Source organism: Carcharodon carcharias, chromosome 2 (genome assembly GCF_017639515.1).
Source record: "Carcharodon carcharias isolate sCarCar2 chromosome 2, sCarCar2.pri, whole genome shotgun sequence".
NCBI lineage: Eukaryota > Metazoa > Chordata > Chondrichthyes > Lamniformes > Lamnidae > Carcharodon > Carcharodon carcharias.
This window is the reverse complement of record NC_054468.1, coordinates 188,621,077-188,646,758: the sequence shown is the minus strand read 5'-3', so window position 1 is coordinate 188,646,758 and position 25,682 is coordinate 188,621,077. Positions and strand designations below refer to the sequence as shown.

The following is a 25,682-nucleotide window of genomic DNA, read 5'->3' as shown; positions in this document are numbered from 1 at the left end:
CCAAAATCCACAAACAGGACTGTCCCAGCAGACCGATCGTGTCAGCCTGGTCCTGCCCCACAAAACTCATTTCTCGTTATCTTGGCTCCCTTCTCTCTCCCCTTGTCCAGTCCCTTCCCACCTACATCCGTGATTCCTCTGACACCTTACGTCACATCAACAATTTCCAGTTCCCTGGCCCCAACTGCCTCCTCTTCACCATGGACATCCAATCCCTCTACACCTCCATCCCCCACCAGGATGGACTGAGGGCTCTCAGCTTTTTCCTCGAACAGAGGCCCGAACAATCCCCATCCACCACTACTCTCCTCCGTCTGGCTGAACTTGTTCTCACACTGAACAATTTCTCCTTCAACTCCTCTCACTTCCCCCAAATAAAAGGTGTGGCTATGGGTACTCACATGGGCCCCAGCTATGCCTGTCTCTTTATGGGGTATGTGGAACATTCCTTGTTCCAGTCCTACTCCGGCCCCCTCCCACAACTTTTTCTCCGGTACATCGATGATTACGTCGGTGCTGCTTCATGCTCTCGTCGGGACCTGGAAAAATTTATTAATTTTGCTTCCAATCTCCATCCCTCCATCATTTTCACATGGTCCATCTCTGACACCTCCCTTCCCTTCCTTGACCTCTCTGTCTCAATTTCTGGTGATAGACTGTCCACCAATATCCATTACAAGCCTACCGACTCCCACAGATACCTCGACTACAGCTCCTCGCACTCTGCTTCCTTTAAGGACTCCATCCCATTCTCTCAGTTCCTTCGCCTACGTCGCATCTGTTCTGATGATGCTACCTTCAAAAACAGTTCCTCTGACATGTCCTCATTCTTCCTTAACCGAGGTTTTCCACTCATGGTCGTTGACAGGGCCCTCAACCGTGTCCGGCCCATCTCCCGCGCATCCACCTTCACACCTTCTCCTCCCTCCCAGAGCCATGATAGGGTCCCCCTTGTCCTCACTTATCACCCCACCAGCCTCCGCATTCAATGGATCATCCTCCGCCATTTCTGCCAACTCCAGCATGATGCCACCACCAAACACATCTTCCCTTCACCCCCCCGGCGGCATTTTGTAGGGATCGTTCCCTCCAGGACACCCTGGTCCACTCCTCCACACCCCCTACTCCTCAACCCCCACCTATGGCACCTCCCCATGCATACGCAAAAGATGTAACACCTGCCCCTTCACTTCCTCTCTCCTCACCGTCCAAGGGCCCAAACACTCCTTTCAAGTGAAGCAGTATTTCACTTGCATTTCCCCCAACTTAGTCTACTGCATTTGTTGCTCCCAATGCGGTCTCCTCTACATTGGAGAGACCAAACGCAGACTGGGCGACCACTTTGCAGAACACCTGCGGTCTGTCCTCAAGAGTGACCCAGACCTCCCTGTTGCTTGCCATTTTAATACTCCACCCTGCTCTCTTGCCCACATGTCTGTCCTTGGCTTGCTGCATTGTTCCATTGAAGTTCAACGCAAACTGGAGGAACAACACCTCATCTTCCGACTAGGCACTTTATAGCCTTCTGGACTGAATATTGAATTCAACAACTTTAGATCTTGAACTCCGTCCTCCATCCCCACCCCCTTTCCGTTTGTTCCCCCTCCCTTTTGATTTTTCCAAAAATTAAAAAGATTTTTCTTTTCCCACCTATTTCCATTATTTTTAAATCTATACATTTTATGCTCTTTTAGTCTTATTTCACCCCACCCCCCACAAGAGCTGTACCTTGCATGTCTTGCCATCCATTCTTAATTCGCACATTCTTTTAGATAATATCACCACCTTCAACACCTCTTTGTTCTTTTGTCTGTGATATCTATTGATTATCTGCTCCTATCACTGCTTGCTTGTCCCTACAATCACCCCTCCCCCACTTCTCCCCCCCCCACCACCACCTTAAACCAGCTTATATTTCATCCCTCTCCTATTTTTACTTAGTTCTGTTGAAGGGTCATGAGGACTCGAAACGTCAACTTTGTTCTTCTCCGCCGATGCTGCCAGACCTGCTGTGTTTTTCCAGGTAATTCTGTTTTTGTTTTGGATTTCCAACATCCGCAGTTTTTTGTTTTTATCTCAGTGATCATGACTGGGTCTTTGTTTCCTGTTGAGAATACTTAACGCAGGACTGACATGTCTGATGTTCCTGTAAGAGATGGGGATACAGAACTGCAAGTGTCCACCGAAGTACCTGATGTTCATGCAACTCTGGAAAAGGAGGTTCCTGACAAAGAATCTGAAATTGTGGAACTGCGCGTTCTATATGTACCAGGAAACCACCTGAAAGATTGAACTTGTGAATTCCTTACCCAGTTATGTGTCTTGAAAAATATGTACTTGTAAATATAATATATATAGCTGAGTTAAAGGTGGGGGAATATAGTAATTATATATTTTTTAGTGTATAAAGTACCATTAAGAATAATACTTGTTAGGCAAGATCACATGACCTGTAGTAACCAATAGGATAGTAACGTGGGCTACCTCAGCAGTCAGTGTAGAGATGGAGTTGGAATTGAAAGCACACATGTAGTTGCTGCTGAGTACATTGTAGATAATCTTAAAGTTTCCACCCAAGAAGTATCTGCAGATCAACTCTATAATTAATAGTAAACTCATCCACCCTACAAAACTATAATGTTATGCAAAGCCTTTTGCCAAGTTCAGTTTTCTCCCCAGTCATGCTCTGCAAGAAAAAAATCTACCTAATCTCATTGAGCGAAAAAATAATTTGAATTGAAGTCACTTTTTTTTTGCTCATTTGTTAATGCAATGGTGGCAATGCTGGAAAATCCACATTCATTTATGGCCCATATTTGCCTGATTAAGTACCATTGAGCTTCCTCTTTAAAATGTAGCAGTCTTTGTGCCATCCCATGATAGCGATAGACAGAAAATTCCAAGATTGTGATCCATGACACCCCAAGACAGGATGCTCATTGACTTGGTGGAAAAGTTGAAGGCATTAAACAAAGGAAACACTCAGCAGGTTTGGCAGCATATGTGGAGAGAGAAACAGTGTTAACATTTCAGGTCGATGGCTTTTGAAAGATTGAAAGTTTATTGACCTGAAATGTTAATTCTGTTTTTCTCTTCACAGATATGGTCAGACCTGACGAATATTTCCAACATTTTCTGTTTTCATTTCCAATTTCCAGCACCCACAATATTTTGCTTTTTCATTGAAGGTGACGATGTTCACTTAATAATGTTGCTTATTCTGAAGTGAAAGCTTTTGGTAATGGTTGCTCTCAATGTTATAAAAACATAACAAGGATCAAAAAATAGGAGCAGGTGTAGGCCATTCAGCCTATCAATCCTGATCCACTATTCAATAAGACCTGGCAGATCTTTGACCTAAACTCTACCTTCCTGGACTATCCCCACATTTCTCAATTCCCTTTGTACCCAAAAATCTATTATCTGTGATTTGAATGACTGAGCATCCACAGCTCTCTGGGGTAGAGAATTCCAAAGACTCAAAACATTTTGAAATATATCCTTTTCATTTCAGTCCTAAATGGCCAACCCCTTAATCTGAGACTGTGACCCCTGCTGCGACTCAGGCGTCTACCTTTAGAGAATTTTATGTTTCAATTAGATCACCTCTCATTCTTCTAAATTCTGAGGAATGTGGGTCTAGTCTACTCAATCTTTCTTCATAGGCCAGTCATCTCATTCCAGGAGTAGTCTGGTGAATCTTTGCAGCACTCTCTTTAATTAAGTCCTTCTTTAGCTAAGAAACCAAAACAATACACAGTATTCTATGTGTGTTCTCACCAAGTCTTATATAATTACAATAAGACTTCATTTTTCTTATACTTCAATCCCTTTATAATAAAGGCTAACATACTATTTGCCTACCTAGTTGCTTGCTGTACCTGCATGCTAACTTTCTGCGACTCATGTGTGATTTGAATGATCATAAAATCTTAAGAATAAAATGGCAAGGAGATTAAATAAGATTACTTGCACTTCTTTTACAAATATTGACGTGGAAATGACTAGGCCTCAACCAGCCTCAGACACAATTTATATCATCCACTACTCAATCCACATCCGCCTTTACCCTGCTCCTGGCTCAACTTCTTGTGTTGTACACTGAAGCTTATAGTTTTGTGAAAAAAAATTCCTTTTGTAAATTAACTTACATTACCCATGTCCAGTTACACTAAACACACTCTCAAAGGTGAGAAATTGAACCTTGTTGTAGCTGCTTTATGGGTGTAAATGGATGGAACATGGACCTATTTTGGTGGACCAATGTCCTGCATTCAGAGGATGCCTGAAAGACATCTACCTGGCCAATATTGGGTTCGGCTATTTTTCAAGCATATCTGGCAATCTCATAAAACAGACCATAGGCCAGTTACATATGTAAATGAGGGGTTGAATGCCTTTTTTAGGCCCTCTTTGAGTTAGCAATAAGCAGAGTGGGAGCCAAGCCACTTCAGCGAACGCTATGAAAAGATAACCTTAAAAAAAAGTCAAAATCATTCCTGTGGATCAGAGGAAAAGTAATATTCTAGTGACTCCACAAAACTCAAACTCCTCGCTATCTCCATTCTCCACACACCTGCACACACACACACACACACACACACACACACACACCCCTCCCCCCTCCCCCCTCACCCCACCAGCGCCACTACCTTCTCCCTGGACTTTACTAGGTTGCTGCATAACTTTGGGTTGCTGCTAGTAGCAAGGAAATGACTCAACCTTCATCTGTTTAAAATGGGTAGGTTGCCTGTGCTAACACAACAGGTAAAAACAGCTTGTTTTTAGAATAGAATAGAATCATAGAAAGTTTACGGCACAGAAAGAGGTGATCATGTCTATGACGGCAAAAACCTGAGCCACCCAGGCTAATCCCACTTTCCAGCATGTAGTCCATAGCCCTGTAGGTTACAGCATTTGAGGTGCATATCAGACACCTTTTAAATGAATTGAGGGTTTCTGCCTCTCCTATCCTTTCAGGCAGTGAGTTCCTGATGCCCATAACCCTCTGGATGAAAAGATTTTTCCTCATCTCCCCTCTAATCTTTCTACCAATCACTTTAAATCTATGCCCCCTAGTCACTGACCTTTCTGCTAAAGTAAATAGGCCCTTCCCATCCACTCTATTCAGGCCCCTCACAATTTTGTACATCTCAATTAAATCTTCCCTCAACCTCCTCTGTTCCAAGCCTATACAATCTTTCTCCTTAGCTGCAATTTTCCAGCCCTGGCAACATCCTCATAAATCTCTTATGTAGCCTCTCTAATGCAATTACATTATTTCTGTAATGAGGTGACCAGAACTTCACACAGTACTCAAGTTGTGGCCTAACTAATGTTGTATATAGTTCCGGCATAACTTCCCTACTCATAACTTCCCTGAGCTAATAAGTGAAAAGATTCCTTATGCCTTCTTAACCACCTTATCAACCTATACCTTCAGGAATGTATGGACATTCACTTCAAAGTCCCTCACTTAACATACACCTCTCAAGATCCTCCCATCTTTTGTATAATCCTTTGCCTAGTTTGACTTTCCCAAATGCATCATCCCACACTCTTCACAGTTCAGAGAAGGTTTACCAGACTAATATCCGGAATGGGCAGGTTGTTTTATGAGGAAAGGTTAGACAGCCCAGGCTTGTATCGGCTAGAGTTTAGAAGACTAAGAGGCAACTTGATTGAAACATATAAGATACTGAGGGGACTTGACAGGGGTGGATGTGGAGAGAATATTTCCTCTTGAGGGAGAATCTAGAATTAGGGATCACTGTTTAAAAATAAAGGGTTGTCTATTTCAAGTGGAGATGAGACAAATTTTTTTCCCTCCGAGGATCATGTGCCTTTGGACCTCTCTTCCTGAAAAGGCAGTGGAAGTAGAGTCTTTGAGTATTTTTAAGACAGAGGTGGATAGCTTCTTGGTAAGCAAGGGAGTGATAGGTTATCGGGGGTAGGCGGGATGCAGACTTGAGGTTACTATCAGATTAGCCATGATCTTATTAAATGGCAGAGCTGGTTCAAGGGGCCGAATGGCCTATTCCTGCTCCTTGTTCATATGTTTGTATGTTCTGTGGGTTGAACTCCATTTGCCACTTTTCAGCCCACATGACCAGTCCATTGGTATCTTCCTGCAGTCTACTGCAATCCTCCTCGCTATCAATTGCACAGCCAATTTTTGTGTCTTCTGCAAACATCTTGATCATTCCCCGTGCATTTACATCCAAATCATTAATGTATGCCGCAAAAAGCAAGGGACCGAGTACTGAGCTCTGCAGAACCCCATTGGAAACAGCCTTCCAGTCACATCTATCAACAATTACCCTTTGCTTCCTGCCACTGAGCCAATTTTGTATCCAGCTTGCTACATTCCCTGAACAATATTAAATGCCTGAGTCCCAGATGCAGGCTGGATTTGGGTCTCCCCATGAGGCATACATTTTGTGGGCTCCATCTTTGTTGACGTCTTGCACATCCGGTTCTGTCAGACTGCACAACCCAAATTACCCCTCAGTATTTACAAACCACTGTGGGAGATCCTTTATATATAAGAAAATTCTTTGGGAAAATTGAGCTGTTATCCCTGTCTCGAATTATACTTTATAATATTTTGAGGCAAACTTTGTGTTTGAAATTTTTTTAACAATGTTGAGTATTTGCAAACCTTGTGCACTTGAGCATATTTGACTTAAATCTACTTTGAAGGCCTGATTAATTTGTGAATATTGTTCAATCAATTCTTGTAGGACGAAATTGTGAATGGTGTAAAGACTATTTTTACCGAGAAGTAGGTGTCAACCTCTCAGCAACTGATGTGTGCAAACCTTGTGATTGCTTACAATCTGGAGTCATAAACGGGAGCCTCCTGTGTGATCAGGTGGGTAATTTTAATAAGAACAAGTATGCTTTGAAAAATTCATTTGAATGGCAGTGCAAGTGAGTTACGCAGGGAATAGAATTTTGTGCTTAATCAAGATCGCTTAAATAACTGTTCTCTGCAGGATTACCTCTAGAGTGACGAGACTGTTGTGACAAATTATATTATCATGGATTCTGTTTCACTGTTTAGTTTTTTACTGAGAATATTTTTGTGTCAACAAAGTGATGATAGCTAATAATCATTAAATATTTGTGACTGCCTAAATCATTTAAGTTATATGGAAGCTGAACATACCTTTTGCATAATTCTATTTTTTACAAATATTTTGCTCATAATATTTCTTTGTTATTTGTGGGGAATCATAAATTGCATAAATTGTATTCATCTGAGTGACTTTGGATAGTTGGATGCACAAAATGGTCAATTCTGCTGTTCTAGATTATTTAATTTATGAAATTTAGCTAAATTGTAATTGTATAATAATCAAAATTTTTTTGGTGGTAATTTCTAACTACTGATATGTAACTTCAATAAATACTGATGAAACTACTGTATTTTTACAGTGGATAGATGCTATAGCTTCAGTTATACAATCAGTTGACTTTCATTGAAGTAACAAGGTTTCTTCTGCTTTGCATTGAGGAAATGAAATTGGGATTGAGACTTGTAATCTCTCATCCCTTTGTATTGCCCTGAATTTTCTAGGACTTCACTTTCAGACAGGTCCAACAACTCTGCCCAATGTAAAGCTTTACTGGAGTTCAGAAGGCCAAGATGGAGGCCAGCCATGTTACTGAGTTAGGAGGGTGCATTACTGGGTTTCCCACTTCAGCTTTCCCTTGGACCAGAGGCAGGGCACCCATTCAGATGAGCTGTCAAAGGAAGTGGGTCTTATTGCTTCCACCTAGATTTAGTTGGAGGATCAGCGAGGGGCAAAAATCAAAGTTCAGAGAACCCAGTATAAATTTTGTTTGCTTTCAGAAACAGGGATCAGTGCTCCAGACCTTTAAACTGACATCGATGACCTGGCCTGCACCAGGGGCACATTGAGTGTAGACACCAATAGAACCAATCCACATCAGCTGATCCCTGATGTAAAGAAAATAGAGACTGTAGTTCAAATCGGAAGCTGCTAATTTCAATGTTAAAGCCAGACAGCTGCAGAGCACCCAAAAGAGAGATAAATTGTTGTTCGTAGGCACCATTGAGTTCATTGGAACATCATTGTGCTGTGACCACTAGATGTTATCAGATGATTACCTTTTGAACTGTCTCTTTAATTCAAGATAAAATGAAATAATAAGGAAGGTCTTGTGACCTGCTACTAGCAGTAAGCCTGCATGGCCTGATTACCATGGGGACAGGGGCCCCAGATCAAGTGGTACTGAAATCTACATACCAGGTCCAACACCTGAAAACTAAAGAAGAAAAGCTGGCTTTGCCATGGGTAGACTCAGTCTCTGGGGCAGTCTGATTAAAATACCCTGGACAGAGAGAGAGAACGATAGAGAGATGCTATTGTAGACAGTAAGGGAAAAAGCAGTGCTCTATTAGCTCTCAGGTGAAATATGGGTGAAAGTACCTTCTCTGACCAAAGAGACAGAATCTATGGAAATATAAGGACACTGGAAGATTCACAATGGTGAGGCCAGGTGAAGGAATCAGCAACTTGGCCTTGCTGCTGAAAGCCGGTTCAGGGATTTTCAGAAGACTAAGGGAAATGACTTTTGACGTACGACTCAGTGAAGCTGGAAGAAGCGAGTCCATTGGAAGCTGGGAGGTATTGTGAACTGGTTCCTGTAAACACTATAATTCTGTGGAGAGTGCAGCATTATGTATAAACGTGGAGTGGGGTTTTTGGTTATACCAAGAAACTACTGAGGGATATCTTTTCCGTAGTTTAGGATATTGTGCCTACTAAGTAATGTTTAGACTATGTTGATTTTAGTTTGTTTCTTAGAGTAAAAATCTTAAAACTTGATATTTTATTGTCCAATTCCTTTAAGTCGATCACTGGGAATTCAAATCTCTTTTTATAAGTTATTGGCCTCTACGGGCATCGTAACAATCAAAAGCTAAAGGTGTGGAGATCAAGGTGGGAATGGGTCAGGTATTTAAAGTGGTGAGCTGCAGCGAGTTCAAGATCACAGTTGTGGACAGAACAAGTGGCTCTGATGTCTTTTTTAAAATTCATTCATGGCATGTGGGCATAACTGGCAAAGCCAGCATTTATTTTTCATCCCTATTTTCCTTTAAAAAGGTGGCGGTGAGGAACATTATTGAACCGCTGCAGTCCACATTGTGTACATGTGCCCACAAAGCTGTTAGGGAGCAAATTCCAAGATTTTGACTCAGTGGCAGTGAAGGAAGAGTAATATATTTTTAAGTCAGGATGGTGTGTGTCTTGGAGGGGAACATGCACCTGCTGCCCTAGCTCTTCCAGGAGGTAGAGGTCATGGGTTTGGAAGGTACTATCTCTCACAATATTATCCCTTTCTAGAATCATGCCAATTGGAACAGGAAGAAGAAGACATTTCATACATCAATGAAATTAAATGTTGCTATCATTAATATTGAGGTTCCACATTTCCTCAACTTTATACAGCAAGCACATCTTGATGCAATATGACAAGACACATGACACACTACAGCTTAGAAATTGATTAAGGAGAGTCAGATTGAAATCCCAATAACAAAATATTGTAAAATGTTTGCCTTTATGTAGGCATCTTCCACAACCTCAAGACATCCCAAAGTGTTTCATAGCTATTGAAGTAATTAATTTTTGAACTGTAGTCCATGTTGTAATGAAGGGAAATGTGCCAAGCAATTTATGCACAGCAATTTCATACAAACAACGGAGGCATAAATGACCAGAAATTGGGGTAAACTTCAACTTTGGTGGGGTCCAAAAGAGGTGTAGTAATTCAGGCACCCCTTAAACACAGTGTCCAATTTTAAAAAATAAAAATCTGTTCCCCTAACCTCTTGGGAGAAATTCTGATTTGATGCCAGCTGTGCGATTTTGGAGTTCAACACCAACATCATCTTTTATCTTTGCACATCACCATTTACGCAACAGCAGGAAGAAAATCCCCAACTGTGCTATTTAAAGAGATCATCAGCTATGTACAGGTATGGATGTGTGGGAGAAGGATTCTCAGCAGGCATGGAGCTATTCTTCTATCTGAAACTCAGTGAGGAACAATGTGCTAGATTTTATCAGCGCTCTGGAGACAGGCTGGATGGTGGATGGTCTTGTAAAATGGCGGTGGAAGGCGTTGAGAGGGAAGCCCAATTTCCTACCACTGCCGCGGGATATTACTAGCAGCGGGAACCTTAGTGGCACAGCTTCCCACCTCCAGTCAGCAGGTGGCCAATTAAACCAATGAGGTAGCTAATTAATGGGCAATTTCCACCCCGTTGGCATTTATCAGTGTCAGCAAGGGCCACCATCAAATGGGGAGAGTGTCAGGTAAACCATGGTAGCCTCCCAGCGAGTTCGCTGGAGGTCTTCCTTTCTGGCCACTCCGTGGCCTATGGAGGGGCACCCGGTGGCAGTGCCAGTGGCTTCAGCTCCAGCTCCAACTGTTGGAGGGTGCACCTACCCCAATTGCCAGAGCCTACCTGCTACCTTGGCAGCTGTCATGATGCCTTCATTCTGTGGCATTCCACACTGTGCCACCTCCATTTGAGGCACCATGGCAAACCAAAGGGTGGCTACCAGGTGACAAGTGATATCTGCTGATGACATGGCTGGGGAACTCAGTGTGTAACCCACAGAAACGTGTCCAGTTTTTCACACAATGAAAACCAATCTTCCACATGAAATGTGCTACAGAAAACCATGAGCTTGAGGAAATGACTCTTCTATTGCCTTGGCCATTTTGGATGAGTCCTGCAGTACTGAGCAGAGAGATTGCCAAATTTTGTTATGGTCTGCTTTATGCTGTACAACCTCGCCATTATGATAGGACAGTTCTTGTCATTAGCTATATGGCGAGTATCTGAGGAACGGAAGAAGGAAGAGGAGGAAGAAGAGAAAGAAAAAGAAGAGGAGGTGAGCAGCCAATCTGGACAGCCTGTCATGGACAGCTGAGTTGTCCATGAAGAAGTCACATGAGTGCGATACCAGTAACCCCAACACCTATTCACTATTCGCCAACATTTCCGCATCTTACTTGCAGTTTGGCATTCACTGTTGCCTGAGGAAGGTCCCTGATGCTCTGTTCTTTGACAGCTAACTACATTTCATCTCCTCTTGTCAGAGAAGCACGCGGAGCGAACATTTTGCTTTACTGGATTGCAGGTATCACCATGGTGCAAGGTGCCACATCGTTTTGTTGGCACCCTGAATCAACTCTACCATATTTCATAACATAAAGAGATTACACTCCCTCAGTGCCCATCTGGTATGTGACCATATGCAAAGAATCATGGAGTTCAGTGTTTGGTATCCTGGAAGCAGTCTTGATGCCTTAATTCTACAACAGTCCATTGTGCCAGCTGCATTTGAGCCACCACACAAAATAAATGGCGGCGACAAGGGCTATCTGCTGACACCATGACTGTGACCCCTGACTCCGGTGCACTCCCCATGTACATATGCCCAGCATTCAGTGCACCGTGCAGTGACTGACTGAGGATGTAAGCATTGTGCATACCCGCTGGAAACCATGCACACACCTGCAGGATGCGTTTCTGGTGGTCGCATACCAGCTGCACATTCAGCGAATGGAACCCTTTGCAGTTGATGTACTTCATGTGTTGCGATGAAATTCTGAGCGCCACATGAGTGCAGTCAGTTGCACCCTGCACCTGTGGGAAACCCGAGGTTTGGGCAAATCAGCCGTTCTTGCATCCTGGCTCTTCTAGTCCCTGGAAAAATGCTCAAATTTATGTGCCCTCGCGATGGTGGCATCTGTAACCTCATGGGAGTGGGGAGGGGCGTAAGGGGAAGCTCTGGAGTGCTTGGTGGCACTTTGATGTCTCTGTGTTGCTTGAGTCGGCAAATAAATGAGGAGACCGACCCCAATCATATCAATGTGGCTGCGCTTGAACTGTCTCAGTTGCAGAGGAATGGTCACTTTGTACAAGTGTCCCTAACACGTGACCACTTCACTTGCCCACCCTACCTCACACCCTGAATGCTTATATGCTATATTCAAAGGCAGGGCTGCCCTTGTCCCCACCCCATCCCGCCCAGACGTAAGGCATGCTCGGCGGCTTGAGTGAACGATATAGCGAGAAAGCCAAAAATCATTTTCACGATGTCGTGAAACCAGTTTGCAAGCATCGGCTCTGCCCATCAATAGCAGGCTGTGTTTCTCTCCTTCAGACGTCTGAAACTTCATTGTCATACATCTGCGTATCATTTTAAGCCCAGCTCAGTGGAATCATTACCCCTCGCTGAATCATCCGAGTAGTCATGCCGACATGTTTCACGACTATACTTAAGCGATGTGCACTTCACTCGGGACTCCAAGGTTTGTTTGCCCATCTTGCTACGGACAGCACTCACAGTCATCAGTGCCAGGCTTCGCAGACAGCACCACATCACTTTTAGCGGGTCTCACGGGTAGGTCTCTACCTACCAGACCAGCCATAAAGCTTAGGAGGCTTTTCAATGGCTGCAGGACTAGGGCTTGCTTGAAGAATGGGTTGGGGGGGATGTGGCCTCAGGCAAGGGAAGAGGCTGCAAAGCGAGGGCTGTGCTGGAGAAGGGGGTATCCCAGGGTGTGTGTGGGGACACAAGTTGATCTGTGCAACTGGCCTCAAGATGGTGAGGGCTGATGAGGCAGTCTCCAGAGGGGATGAGGCCAGATGGAGATGTGAGGATGTGTGTGAGAGAGGGAGTGGTGATGTCCCTTGAGCTGGCAGTTAGTGAAATGCCAGAGAATGTGTGATGGACTTGAGTGTGTGAGTTTAGAGTGATGAGATGGTTACCTTATCCCGGGTGCACGAATGAGATCATTTATCCTCTTCTGCATTGGATGTCCAACCTCTTCTATGCAGCATTGGCACTGATCACCACTGCCATTGCCTACCAAGCCTAGTGGTAATGTTGTTGGACCTCCTGTGGCCAGAGTGGGGATAGAGGACATTGCGGCGGGCCTACACAGTGCCCAAAAGGTGCTCAAGAGACGTGTGAATAAAAATGGGGGCTGCAGTCTTCTTGCCTTTCAGGCCATGTCTCCTTTGCAACAGTCCTGGGCTGGAAACACTGAGAGGCATGCGTGCGGCTGCACTTTAAATGTGGAACCTGGCACGATGAATTGGTGAGGTGATGGCATGGCAAGTGAATGAGAGCCCGCCCACCATGGTGTTTCCTGGGAATGCATTACTAATGAAGTGGGACAAAAACAAAAATAGATGGAAATATTCAGCAGGTCTGACAGCATCTGTGGAGAGGAAGACAAAGTTAACGTATCGAGTCCATATGACTCTTCATCAGAACTAAAGAAAAATAGAAATGAGGTGAAATATAAGCTGTTTGAGGGGGGTGGGACAGGTGGAGCTGGATAGAGGGCCAGTGATAGGTGGAGGCAAAGAAGAGATTGCTAACGATGTCATAGTCAAAGGGACAAAGGGACAAAGGGGTGTTAACGGTGGTGATGTTAGCTAAAGGATGTGCTAATGGTGACAATAAGGGTAGAAAACAGGATGAGCAAGTGACAGATGGCCCTAGTGGGGGTGGGATAGGGGGAAGGGATTGAAATAGGCTAAAAGGTGGAGATAAAACAATGGATGGAAATAAATTTAAAAATACTAATAGAAATAGGTGGGAAAAGAAAAATACATAAAAAAAATATAAATTATTAGAAAAAAGGGGGATTGGAAGGGGGTTGTCTACTGCATTCACTGCTCCCAATGCGGTCTCCTCTACATTGGAGAGACCAAACGCAGACTGGGTGACCGCTTTGCGGAACACCTCCGCTCTGTCTGTAAGCATGACCCAGACCTCCCTGTCGCTTGCCATTTCAACACACCACCCTGCTCTCATGCCCACATGTTCATCCTTGGCCTGCTGCAATGTTCCAGTGAAGCTCAATGCAAACTGGAGGAAGAGCACCTCATCTTCCAACTAGGCACTTTACAGCCTTCTGGACTTAACATTGAGTTTAACAACTTCAGATCACAAACTCTCTTCTCCATCCCCACCCCCTTTCCGATCCCCTTTTTTCTAATAATTTATATTTTTTTATATATATATTTTTTTTCCCACCTATTTCCATTATTATTTTTAAGTTTATTTCCATCCATTGTTTTATCTCCACCTTTTAGCCTATTTCGATCCCTTCCCCCTACCCCACCCCCACTAGGGCTATCTGTCACTTGCTCGTCCTGCTTTCTACCCTTAATGTCACCATTAGCACATCCTTTAGCTAACATCACCACCGTCAACACCCCTTTGTCCCTTTGTCTATGACATCTTTGGCAATCTCTTCTTTGCCTCCACCTATCACTGGCCCTCTATCCAGCTCCACCTGTCCCACCCCCCTCAAACAGCTTATATTTCACTTCATTTCTATTTTTCTTTAGTTCTGATGAAGAGTCATATGGACTCGATACGTTAACTCTGTCTTCCTCTTCACAGATGCTGTCAGACCTGCTGAGTATTTCCATCTATTTTTGTTTTTGTTTCAGATTTCCAGCATCCGCAGTATTTTGCTTTTATATTAATGAAGCGGGATTTGGACATTGCGGTGTGAGAAGCTGCCATTGCGGTCAACGGGTAAAACGTTCCTTCTCTCGCCCGCTACCGCACTTGGTGCAAATCTGGAACAATTCTGCACATTACCTGACTCTGCCATGTCGCAATTCACCTGCTGCTGAAACCCTCATCTATGCTTTTGTTCTTCTAGATTTGACTATTCCATTGTATTCTACAATTCTCTTTAGGATCTAAATACATTGCTGAAACATCTCTAAGCCACCTTTATCTCAAAATAAAAATGTCCAGCAGCCATATGAACAAATGAATGTATTTGCATTTGTATATCACCTTTCACCTTCTCAGGATATCTCGAAGCACTTTACAAGTACTTTTTGAAGTGTAGTCATTATTGTTATGTAGGAAAATGTGGCAGTCAGTTTGTACTCAGTAAAGCTCCATAAATAGAAATGAGACAAATGACCAGATCACCTGTTTGAGTATTGTTGATTGAGGAATAAAAATTGACCAGGAGATTGTAAAAGCTTCCATGCTTTCATTTTTTTGAATAGTGCCATTACAATAGAGTGTAACACTGAGCTCCACTCACATAACAACCAATTAATCAATCCTTTACTAAAAATCTTATGCAAAACGGTGTCATCTTTCCTTTGTTAAGCTTTTGGACATAGCGGTGTGAGAAGCTGCCATTGCAGTCAACGGGTAAAACGTTCTTTCTCCTGCCTGCTACCGCACTTGGTGCAAATCTGGAGGGTTACAAGGCAAGAATACCCGCATTTCCTGTTACTATTCATAATGCTGCTTCAAACCCCAGTAATAAAAGAAAGACTTGCATTTATATGGCACTTTTTATAACCACCAGGCATCTCAAAGGGCTTTACAGTCAATAAAGTACTTTTAAAGTGTGGCCACTGTTGTAGTCTTATGTTTGTCATCTTCCTTGTGTTGTCCACTGTGCTAATAGTTAAGTTTGTAATCTGATGGCTTAACAGATACAGTGATGTGAGGTAATGGGCTTAATCAAATAAGGTTAGTATACCATCAGCATAGAAACATAGAAAATTAGAGCAGGGATAGGTCATTCGGCCCTTCAAGCCTGCTCTGCCATTCAATACGATCATGGCTGATCCCCTATCTCAACGCCATGCTCCTGTGCTGTCTCCATACCTCTTGATGCCTTTAGAGTCCAGAACTCTATCTATTTCCTTCTTAAATATATTCAGTGACTTGGCCTTCACAGCCTTCTGTGGTGTGGAATTCCATAGATTCACCACCCTTTCAGTGAAGAAGGTCCTCCTCATCTCAGTCCTAAATAAACCTTGTATCCTGAGACTGTGACCCCTTGTTCTAGACCTCCCCAGCAGAGGAAATATCATTCCTACATCCAGTCTGTCCATCCCTATCATAATTTTAAATATTTCAATGAGATTTCCTCTCATTCTTCTAAACTCCAGTGAATACAGGCCTAGTCGACCCAATCTCTCCTCCAGCCTTCCCAGGAATCAGTCTGGCGAACCTTTGCTGCACTCCCTCTATGGCAAGTATATCCTTTCTTAGGTAAGGACATCAAAACTGCACACATGCCATGATATTTTGCGTTCTGGCCCTCTGTACTCAAAAAATAAAAGAACCATCCTTGAGTATTAAGATGTATGTTTTATACAGGCGAAAGTGCAAAGATGTCAAAAGGAGAGAAACTGGAGTAAAGCCAGAAACTAAGCAGCTGTACCAAGAATTGGATGGACATGGCATAAAACACAAAAATTAAAAAAAGGAAAGGATAACAAACCAAATTGAAACATCTAACTCAAAAATAAATCACAATTTCAATAAACATATTGTTCAAAAGCTTAATTAATCTGAAAATGTTTCATGTGTTTGTATATAATAAATCACAGAAATTATAAAGCAATTATTATAATAAATCACATGTAACTGTAAAGCATATATAAAACTGTGTGTAAATTCCTAGCTGCTACTGGCAGTTTTGACTGGTGCTGGTCCACTTTCCACCCAGAAGAATTAGGAAGAAGGTGCAGAGTGGCTGCTGATGGCAAAGACTGGCTGAACAAACATCAGCTTCTAGGTAAATGGCAATGAGGGGCTTCAGGCGTGTATCATGGGAGAGAAGAGGAATGGAGGGAAAATATGGGGCAGGGGAAGCTGTGACATTCCTTGTTTGACCCAGAAAGTTTCTGACCTACCTTTTGGATCTCTTCATCCTTCTCTGCAGCTGCTGACCTGCTTTCACATTTTGTGGAGGCTGCAGTGAGTTCCCTGTTCAGGTTTGGGTTAAAATGTAATTGGGATCTTATTGATGTAGGATCCCAATTGCATGAATTCTTGAAGCCCATGTGTTTCCTCAGGAGGTTGCCTCAATTATTAGTACAAGCCTGCAGCCTAAAATGGCAGGCAAAAGTAAGGATACAGTAATTTCTAAGTTTCTTCTTTTTTCTCTCTCTGCTTACTTCTTCTCCTGAAAGCATTGATTTACTAGCTGCCAATCATTCTTCAGTACTTAACCAAAGTATTCATTATTTATGCATGAGTCTTAACAGTGATGCAAAACTATTCAAATGCAAGCGGCATCATTGACAAGGCAATTTTGCTTTTTCTTGATGTTTACACATGTCCATTTCCAACAAGAGTCATTACATTGGAATCAGGAGAGGGAATCCTCCTGACAACCCAGAGACTTGAGATAAATTGTAATGCTTCATGGCTGGCTGAGATCAGCTAACAACAGAAATCAGGGATTAAATTTAGGGATTAAATGTGATTTGGATGTAAATGAAATGAGCAATTGATAGTGTCAACTTAAAATTGTTATGAAATGACTAAAATTGAAGTTTTACTTTGTTTTTGCACAAATCCCATTCTGAACGGTAACCTTTTATCGTGTACCTTGATCACGCATATACTATGGCCACCATCTTATTGTCTTGTCTTTAAAAGGTGCATTGCCTATCATGGATCCTTCCCAGTGACAGAATTTTACAGTGGCCATCTTTACTGTTTTCCATCATTCCAAAGTTTTTTTAAGTCTAAAATCTGTTCCAGATGGACACTATCTTGGTATCACCTTCTTAGAAGGTGGGCGGAATTGTCCCAGGTTTGCACTAAGTGCGGTAGCAGGCAGGGAAAATTACATTTTACCCGCTGGCTACAATGGCGGCTTCTCACGTTGTATCGTCCCAAACCCACCGCATTAATTATACATTCCCGGGAAATATGCCATTTTGATGGCAAGCAGGCCATCACCTCGCCGCTTCATCACACTGGGCGCCATACTTAAAGTGCAGCCACGTGCACACCTCTGTGCTTCTAGCCCAGGACTGCTTCATAAAAGACAGGATGGTCCCAAAAGCAAAAAGACTGCAGACCCCCAGTTTAGTGAGACATCCCTTGAGGGCCTTTTGGATGCTGTGGAGGCCCACGGAGATGTCCTCTACCCCTACTCTGGCCGCAGGAGGGGCAGCGGCATCACCAATCTAGCTTGGGAGGCATTAGCAGCAGTGGTCAGCACCACTGCCCTGCGAAAGAGGACAGCCAACCAGTGAAGAAAGAGGATGAATGAGCTTCTCTGTTCCACCAAGGTAAGTCACTCTTCTCATCACTCTCAACTCTCACACTCTCAAACTCATCACACATCCACAGGGACCTCATTCACTCCTAGTTCAAGGGACATCACCATTCTCTCACACACATCTTAATTGTCCTCATCCCATCCATGGGACTACTCACCACCCACACATGCCAGGCATACTTATCACCTGGCCTGGCAGGCATTCTGCTTACACTCTCTCCATCTCTATTCATGTAGGACAAGCTGGCACAAAACAAGAGGGAGAGGTCACAGACTGGTGGAAGAATGCCTGAAATAAAGGCCCTCATGGACTTGAAAACAGAACCATCCAGCTGGCCGGCGAGGATATGGACCATTCCTGTGCTGACATTGAGGTTGGCGGTGTTCTACCAAGTGAAGTTCCAGCAGTGCAACATCCATCAGACAAGCATGCTGTGAGTAAGATGTCCTTTTCACAGGCCACTGCCATGCACTAATTATCCCTCCTTGATTTCTCACGCACATCTGCCAAACAGCTGACAAAGTCCACGCTCCAGTGCCTCCAATCAAGCCCTGAAGAAACCTCTGAAGAGGAATCTGAAGGCACCCTCATTGAAGACCCATCACAGCACCCACCCACACCCTCCGCCAGCACAGAGACACACACCTCAGTGGGACTTAGCTTTAGAGTAGCCTCGGGATCACAATCTGTTGATCGCATTACACTGTCTGATCCACAGCAGGCAGTGGCAGGGTCTTCCTTGGTCCCTGGCATTCCGAGGACTGCTGGAGGCCTAAGATTTGCTGAGTCCGAATCAGATGATGAGCCTCTGGGCTCAGTTATGGATTAGTTGCTAGGGATGCAAAAGTAAGCTCCGGAGAATCAGGAAGGGATGTCTGCTGCACTTCTCAGATTGCAAGGCACAATGGGGAAGACCGTCTGCCTTCTGGCTGGGGTGATAGCGCCAGCATGCCAATGCATCAAGGTCAACACTGGTAGGATGGTAGCTACCATGGAGTCCTTGATCCAAGACAACGCTCCTGCACTGCTGCGTGGGCTGAATTCCATTTCTGAAGCCATAGTTGGACTCCAACAGTGTGTACATGAGAGGAGTCTAGGGTAGCTCAATCTCACTCCACCTTCTCCTTTTCCTCAAGGAGGCAGCCAGGGGCCCTTGGGCACCCATAGGGAGGAGGATCAGCAGGTGCACACACTGATGCCATCTCCCAGGTGACTCCAGCACTGTTCAGCCCATCTAAACCTTCTCTTCCTGTGACCCCAGCAGCTCCAGCTCCACAGGCTGAGGAGGGTGCCATTGCCACACAGCAGGACCCTGTAAGCAGGTTGGGGCCCTCCAGGTCTCACTTCTCCAGAGCATGCCCATCAAGGTCATCACAGGCAGGCTGTAGCAGTCAGCAGGTTGTCACTACCTCTGCTGTGGATGTGCAAGGAGCACCAGCAGGTTTAGGAAAGTTGAGAAGATGTAGTTGCACAGCCTGGGCAACGGTGTTACTCGCTTGTACATAATGTTCACTATTGTAAATAAACTCTTAACAATGTCTCCCTGCCTATGGCTCCTTGTTGTGATAAGCAGTGTTCATGTCACTCAGATGTGAAACCTTTCTGCACAAGATAAAAGGCAGGTGTCTCAGTCCAGGGCCTTTTCCCTGTACTTTGTGCAGCCTTCAGACCAAAGTGATGGTCCAGCTTCATGCTTCCTGGACACTTTAGTGATGCCTGCACCTTGATGGTGCTTGTCATTGCTGCCAGGATGTTGTGGGAAGGAGTCATTGAATTCTGTCATTTTCTCTGTGTGCTCTCAGCATCTTTAAGGTGGGCTTGGCCCCCATCACTTCAGCACCTGTGACCAGTGACACTATGCTCCTGAAGGGGCCAGGTGCTGAAGGTTGACAAAGGATCAGGTGCTTTTAAAGTTTCATGGCTGCGTCTCCATGATATGACTGTATCACAGAGCACAAGTGAGCAGCCCTCAGTCAGACAGGAGTCAGACATTCTGAGAAGCTGTGTGAAGATCTATGGAGTGTCCTCACTGCATGTCGTCATCATCCTCCTGCAACTGAGCGACTATTAGGGCCTCCACTGTGCCTTCATGTCAGGAGAGTTATCACAGTGGGTATCTGCGTTGTCATATGCCAGACTGGAGTCAAATGTTCACAGATGCAATGTGAGGATTTATGATGTCTCCTCACTGCAATTCGTCATCATCCTCCACAAATCTAGTAACTATGAGGCCTTCCCAGCACCTGCCGCCTCTGGCCAGTGCAAGGGCCTCATCGCCATTGTCATCGCCTTAGAGGACCCCCTCACCCTCATCACCATTGACATCATTGGAGGAGACTTCCAGCTCCTCCATCTCCTCCTCAGCCAGCATCTCTCCCCATTGCAGCACCAGGCTGTAAAGGGCACAGCAGACGACAACGATGCATGACACCCTCTGCGGACTGTATTGCAGGGCTCCACCAGAACAGTCCAGGCACTGGAACCTCATTTTCAGCATCCTGATGGTTTGCACCACTTAGTTGCAAGTTGCAGCATGAACCTTGTTGTATCTTCACTCTGCTGTAGTCTGAGGCTGCCGCACGTGTGTCATTGGCCGTGTCCTCTGCGGGTAGCCCTTGTTCCTGAGGGGCCATACTTGCAGCCTCTGTGGACCATGGAAGATGTCAGGGATCTGTGGCTGACTGAGAATGTAGGAGTTGTACATACTCTCTGGAATCCATGTGCAGATCTGCAGGATCCATTTGTGGTGGTCGCACACCAGCTGCACATTCAGCGAATGGAAGCCCTTGCGGTTAACATAGTTGACCACTTGTTGCAACAGAGATCTGAGCGCCACGTGAGTATAGTCAATGGTACTCTGCACCTGTGGAAACCTAAGACCTGGATAAATCAATCGCTCTTGCATCCTCGCTGTCCTGGTCCCAAGCGAAATGCACCAAGTTGTGTGCCCTCGCGATGGTGGCACTTATGGGTGGAGGCTTGCGATATCTAACAGAGGTCACCTGTGGAGTCACTAGTGTAAATATTGAGCACCGCTGTCACTTTCACAGCCACTGCATGTCCCCAAATCCTGCAGCAGCTGGCAGATGTGACCGAACAGTTCCTCAGACACGTGTAGTCTTTGCCGACATTGGTTCTTGGTCATCTGCAGGAATGAAAGGCGGCATCTATTGACCCAGGGTGTTGCTAGGCACCGGCCTGCGATGGCTCGCTGTGGCTCTTCAGCCGTGTGTGCAGGAGCCCCAGGCGCTCCTTCTTCCAGAAGGTGCTGCTCCTTCCCCTGCACAGCCGGCCTCTGCCGCTCTCTTCTCTGTCGTCTTCGCTGTCTATACGCCACGAGGCATACAGCTAGTTCACCGGGCTCCATGCTGCTGATGTACTCCTCCTGCAGAATGAAAGAGAGAGACGCATGGGTTAGCATGGATGTACAAAGAACCTCTCTTGGTTAACTCTGAAGGCCCATTAACGCATTCTGGAGGGTACTGGCCACCATTTGGATGGCCAGAGCTTAGTGCATGGCATGGCTGCCCGAAACCTCACCCATCTCCATCCCACTGTACTTGATTGATCGACGGCAACTTTGCTGATTGGACTGCATGCTGTACTCTCAGCTCAGGTGCAGGCATTCTCCTAACCTGCACTGCAAGGCTGCACTGTTAGCTTGAACCATGGGGGAGACTGGTCCAAACCAGGATGATGACATTGCAAGGAGCTGTGAGCACCTCCAGCAGTGACTGCTCCATGGCCAGCTTTAACCTGCGTAGTTGTCCAACTGTTCTGCAGTCGACTAAAACGCTCATTAGTTTTCAGTCTGTGCCCGAGGAGTAAGCACTTTCATGCCTCTTCATTGATTGAGTGGGCAGATTAGCTAAAAGTCCGACTCCACACATGTCAATCTGGCTGTGTCTGAACTGTCTCAGCTGCAGAGGAATGGTCACTAAATACAAGGTTTCCCTAATGCATGGCTGCTCCCTCCCCCCTTGCCCCACACGTGCTTGTGCAGCACCTTCAACTGCAGGGCAGCCCTTGCGCACTCCCCCCCCCCCCCCCCACAAGTTGCCTCAATCTCAGGCAGCCTTTGCCCCCACCCCCAAGTCCCCTCAACCGCAGGGCAGCCCTTGCCCCATCCCCCCAATGCACCTCATCCTTAAAGTCCAAAAGGCGACCCGGGTGAGCGCTGCTCAATATTACTGTGCACTCACCTCTAAATTCCCCTCAAAGTGCAGCCCGCCAAGTGCACGCCTTATATATGCTGTTGTGAAACATGTCAGTGTGATTGAGTGGGTGGACGATCCAGCAGATTGGGGGTGGGGATGATGTATATAGATATATATAAATGATATATAGATGTATTACAATGATATTCCCAATGTCCGATTGCGGGAAACGAAGCCCGCCATTCGATGGGCTGAGTGGATGATCGCAAACTGTTTTCAAGATGTCATGAAACCGATTCCTGGCCTTTTCACCATATTGTCTGCTCACACCATCGAGCACACCCAACACCAGCAGACATGGAAAATTCCACCCATGAAGTCACCTATATCTTAGAAGGAGGCTCTTTGGACTATCGAGTCCTTGCCTGTTCTCCACAGAGCAATCCAGTCAGTTCTATTCCCCTGCCAATCCCCGAAGTCCTGCAGGCTTATTTCTTTCAACTGCCCATCCAATTACCTTTTGAAATCATTGATTGTTTCTGCTTCTTGGAATTTCATGGACAGCAAGTTCCATGTCACGACCACTCACTTCTACAAAGGTTCTTCCTCACATTCCTCCTGCATCTCTTGCCCAAAACCTCGTCTTGCCTCCTCGTCTTTGTGCTATGTGCTAATGGGAACAGTTTTTCCTTGTTTACATTATCCAAACCTGTACATTTATATCAAATCTTCCCTCAATCTCCTTTGCTCCAAGGTATTCCAACCTAACCCTGTAACTAAAATCCCTCAATCCTGGAACCATTCTGATAAACCTCTTCTGCACGCTGTCAAGGAGCCTCACATCCTTCCTAAAGTGTGGTGACCAGAACTGGACATAATACTCTAGTTGTGGCTTAACCAAAGCTTTATAAAGATTCAGCATGACTCCCCTGCTTTTGTACTCAATGCCTCTATTTATGAAGCCTAAAATCCCATATGCTTTGCTAACCACTCTCTCAATGTGTCATGCGACCTTCAAAGATCGATGTACATGTGCACCCAGGTCCCTCTGCTCCTGCACACTCTTTAGAATTGTGCCATTAAGTCTCTTGCATCTCCCTATCCCTTCTGCCCAAATGCATCACCTCACACCATTACAGTTTCTGACACTGTAAGGAAATATCTTCATTCAGTAACGTATGTGATCCAGATAAACTTACACCATGAATTTAAAAAAAGAAGTTCCTAATTCATAGGTTCAGTCAGCCAGTTGACATTAGTATTCTTCTTGCAAGACATGGAATTTTCGTACAACTTACAAATCCAACCTATAAAAACATTGCTGAAACTTGCAGATTAATGGAAGGAGAAAACCACTCTAACAATTTGGTTTTTAACATCATTAAGGGATATCATTGACTGAGTTCACAGACTTCCTACTTGCCATAACAAGGTGATAAAACCAGTGCCAAGAAATGTAACCAAGATCTTATTGTTCATGAAGAGCACAAGCATGGCGTTAACATTGTTTAGTAGAACTTAGCCTGCTTAGTAGATGACTTTAAGAAACATGAGATACCGGTATCTTATAGTTTTTTGTTGCTCTGTTCAACATGGCAGGAGTTACATTTTTTAAAATTGGTATATTATGTTGTGTGTACAGAATTTAATCTGTTCACTGCGTCAAGTTATGATGCGAGATCAAAAATAAACTTTTGACATTCGACATCTCTCTTGATTTTTATTTTCATTGGCTTCAATAGAAATAAAAATCAAGAGAGATGTAAATTGAGCTGCTGATCTGGTATCACCCATTTTACACTATCACAAAAAGTCAAGATTTACTCTACGAGTTTGTAAATTGTTGCTTTCTTTATATTGCTTTAACAAAGTATTGTACTAACAGCATCAAAGACTTACAAAATATTTGTTGTTTCAGTCTACCTGCTGCAATAGTAAATCGATAGTGAAATAAAGATTTAATTAAATGAAGAAAAAGAATAAAAAAATTACAGACCAATTTCTTATAGTCACATTAATGAAATATTAGTTAAAAGTTGTCCTTATATTTCATTCATTATTTAGGTTTACATTTCTTGAGTATATATCTTCCTTATTTATGTGTTCAGTTTCTTAGTTTACCATTTTCTTGTTTCTATTTCCATGTGTTGAAATACCTTTCCTTTTTCATGCATGGTTTTTCTCCTCTCTCATTGGTCTTTCTCTTCCTATTGTTCATTCCACTTTCTCTCTATTCTCCTTTCTGGCTGACATTTTTGTTAGAAATATAGCAAAACAAATCATTGTAGCCATCATCTGCTTCCACTCATCCCAGCATATTTTTAATCTCTTTAGATTGGAGGCCAGTGTAAATGCAAGAGACGCGTGTCTGGCAGACAGTGTAATCAGTGCCAGGATGGATTCTATAATCTGCGCTTCTCAGACCCTGATGGCTGCAGTCCTTGTAACTGTAATACCTCTGGGACAGTGAATGGAGATATTACCTGTCACCAAAATTCAGGTCAATGCAAGTGCAAAGCAAATGTTATCGGTAGGTGAAATATAAGATTTTGTGTATCATAACCTGCTGGTTATGAATTTGACCCGAAGTCTGTCAGTCATAGCCATTTTTATGAAGATATTAAACAAATGCTTGCAAAACATTTTAGACACATGTACAAGGTTATAATTGTCTAATATATTCTGAGCACACAAGCCAACTTAATAGTTGCTGTTAAAGTCCAGTTTAAAGTATTTCTTCAAAGCGTTTGCATACAATGAACTACTTTATGGTAAATATTTTTCATTCTGTTATTGTATGCCTTTGAACAATTCTTATAAAATGCAAGAGACTGATCATTACTTCAAAGATCATATATATGTGGTTAGTTATCAAGGGCCAGATAATTTTAATTTTGCAATTTGCTGCCAGGTTGATTATAACAAACTACCATATTCTTTGTTATTTATCATGTTTTTGTGATATTTGCTTTTATGTTTTGTGGTTCCCACTGGTATTTTCAGAAATTAGATTTGATTAAAGCAATTTGTTACCTGCAACTTACTTGAAGGTAGTAACAGCTACATAGGGCAAAATTTATCAAGTGCTCAAAATACATTGTGTGTATAATGCGCTTTGAAATTTTGATGTATGGGAATATTATGCAGGGAGCATTCCTGATAAAGTGTGCTTTGCATTGTAGCAGAACATGTCCCAGTCCATACATATGGATCAAAAAAAATTTAACATTTCATTTGCATAGCAGTTAGCTGCTTCTAAAATGGACCCTGATTAAAGCTAATGTGGATTGTAATGAACAGCTTTAAGCAACACAGAAGAGATGTGAAAAAGTCTTATGCAATGTGATCAATTTTGATGTTGAAGGATATTTGATAACATTTTCTGC

General features: G+C 43.8%; 1 protein-coding gene across 1 annotated transcript in view; it reads left to right on the top strand.

Moving 5' to 3' along the window:
- Window positions 1-25,682, top strand: part of ush2a (Usher syndrome 2A (autosomal recessive, mild)) — a 1,196,697-nt gene that overhangs the window by 204,535 nt on the left and 966,480 nt on the right. Inside the window, exons 10-11 of the mRNA XM_041207243.1 lie at window positions 6,744-6,874; window positions 24,631-24,826. Of these exons, the coding sequence (XP_041063177.1) occupies window positions 6,744-6,874; window positions 24,631-24,826 (327 nt within the window). The remainder of the gene's footprint in view (window positions 1-6,743; window positions 6,875-24,630; window positions 24,827-25,682) is intronic.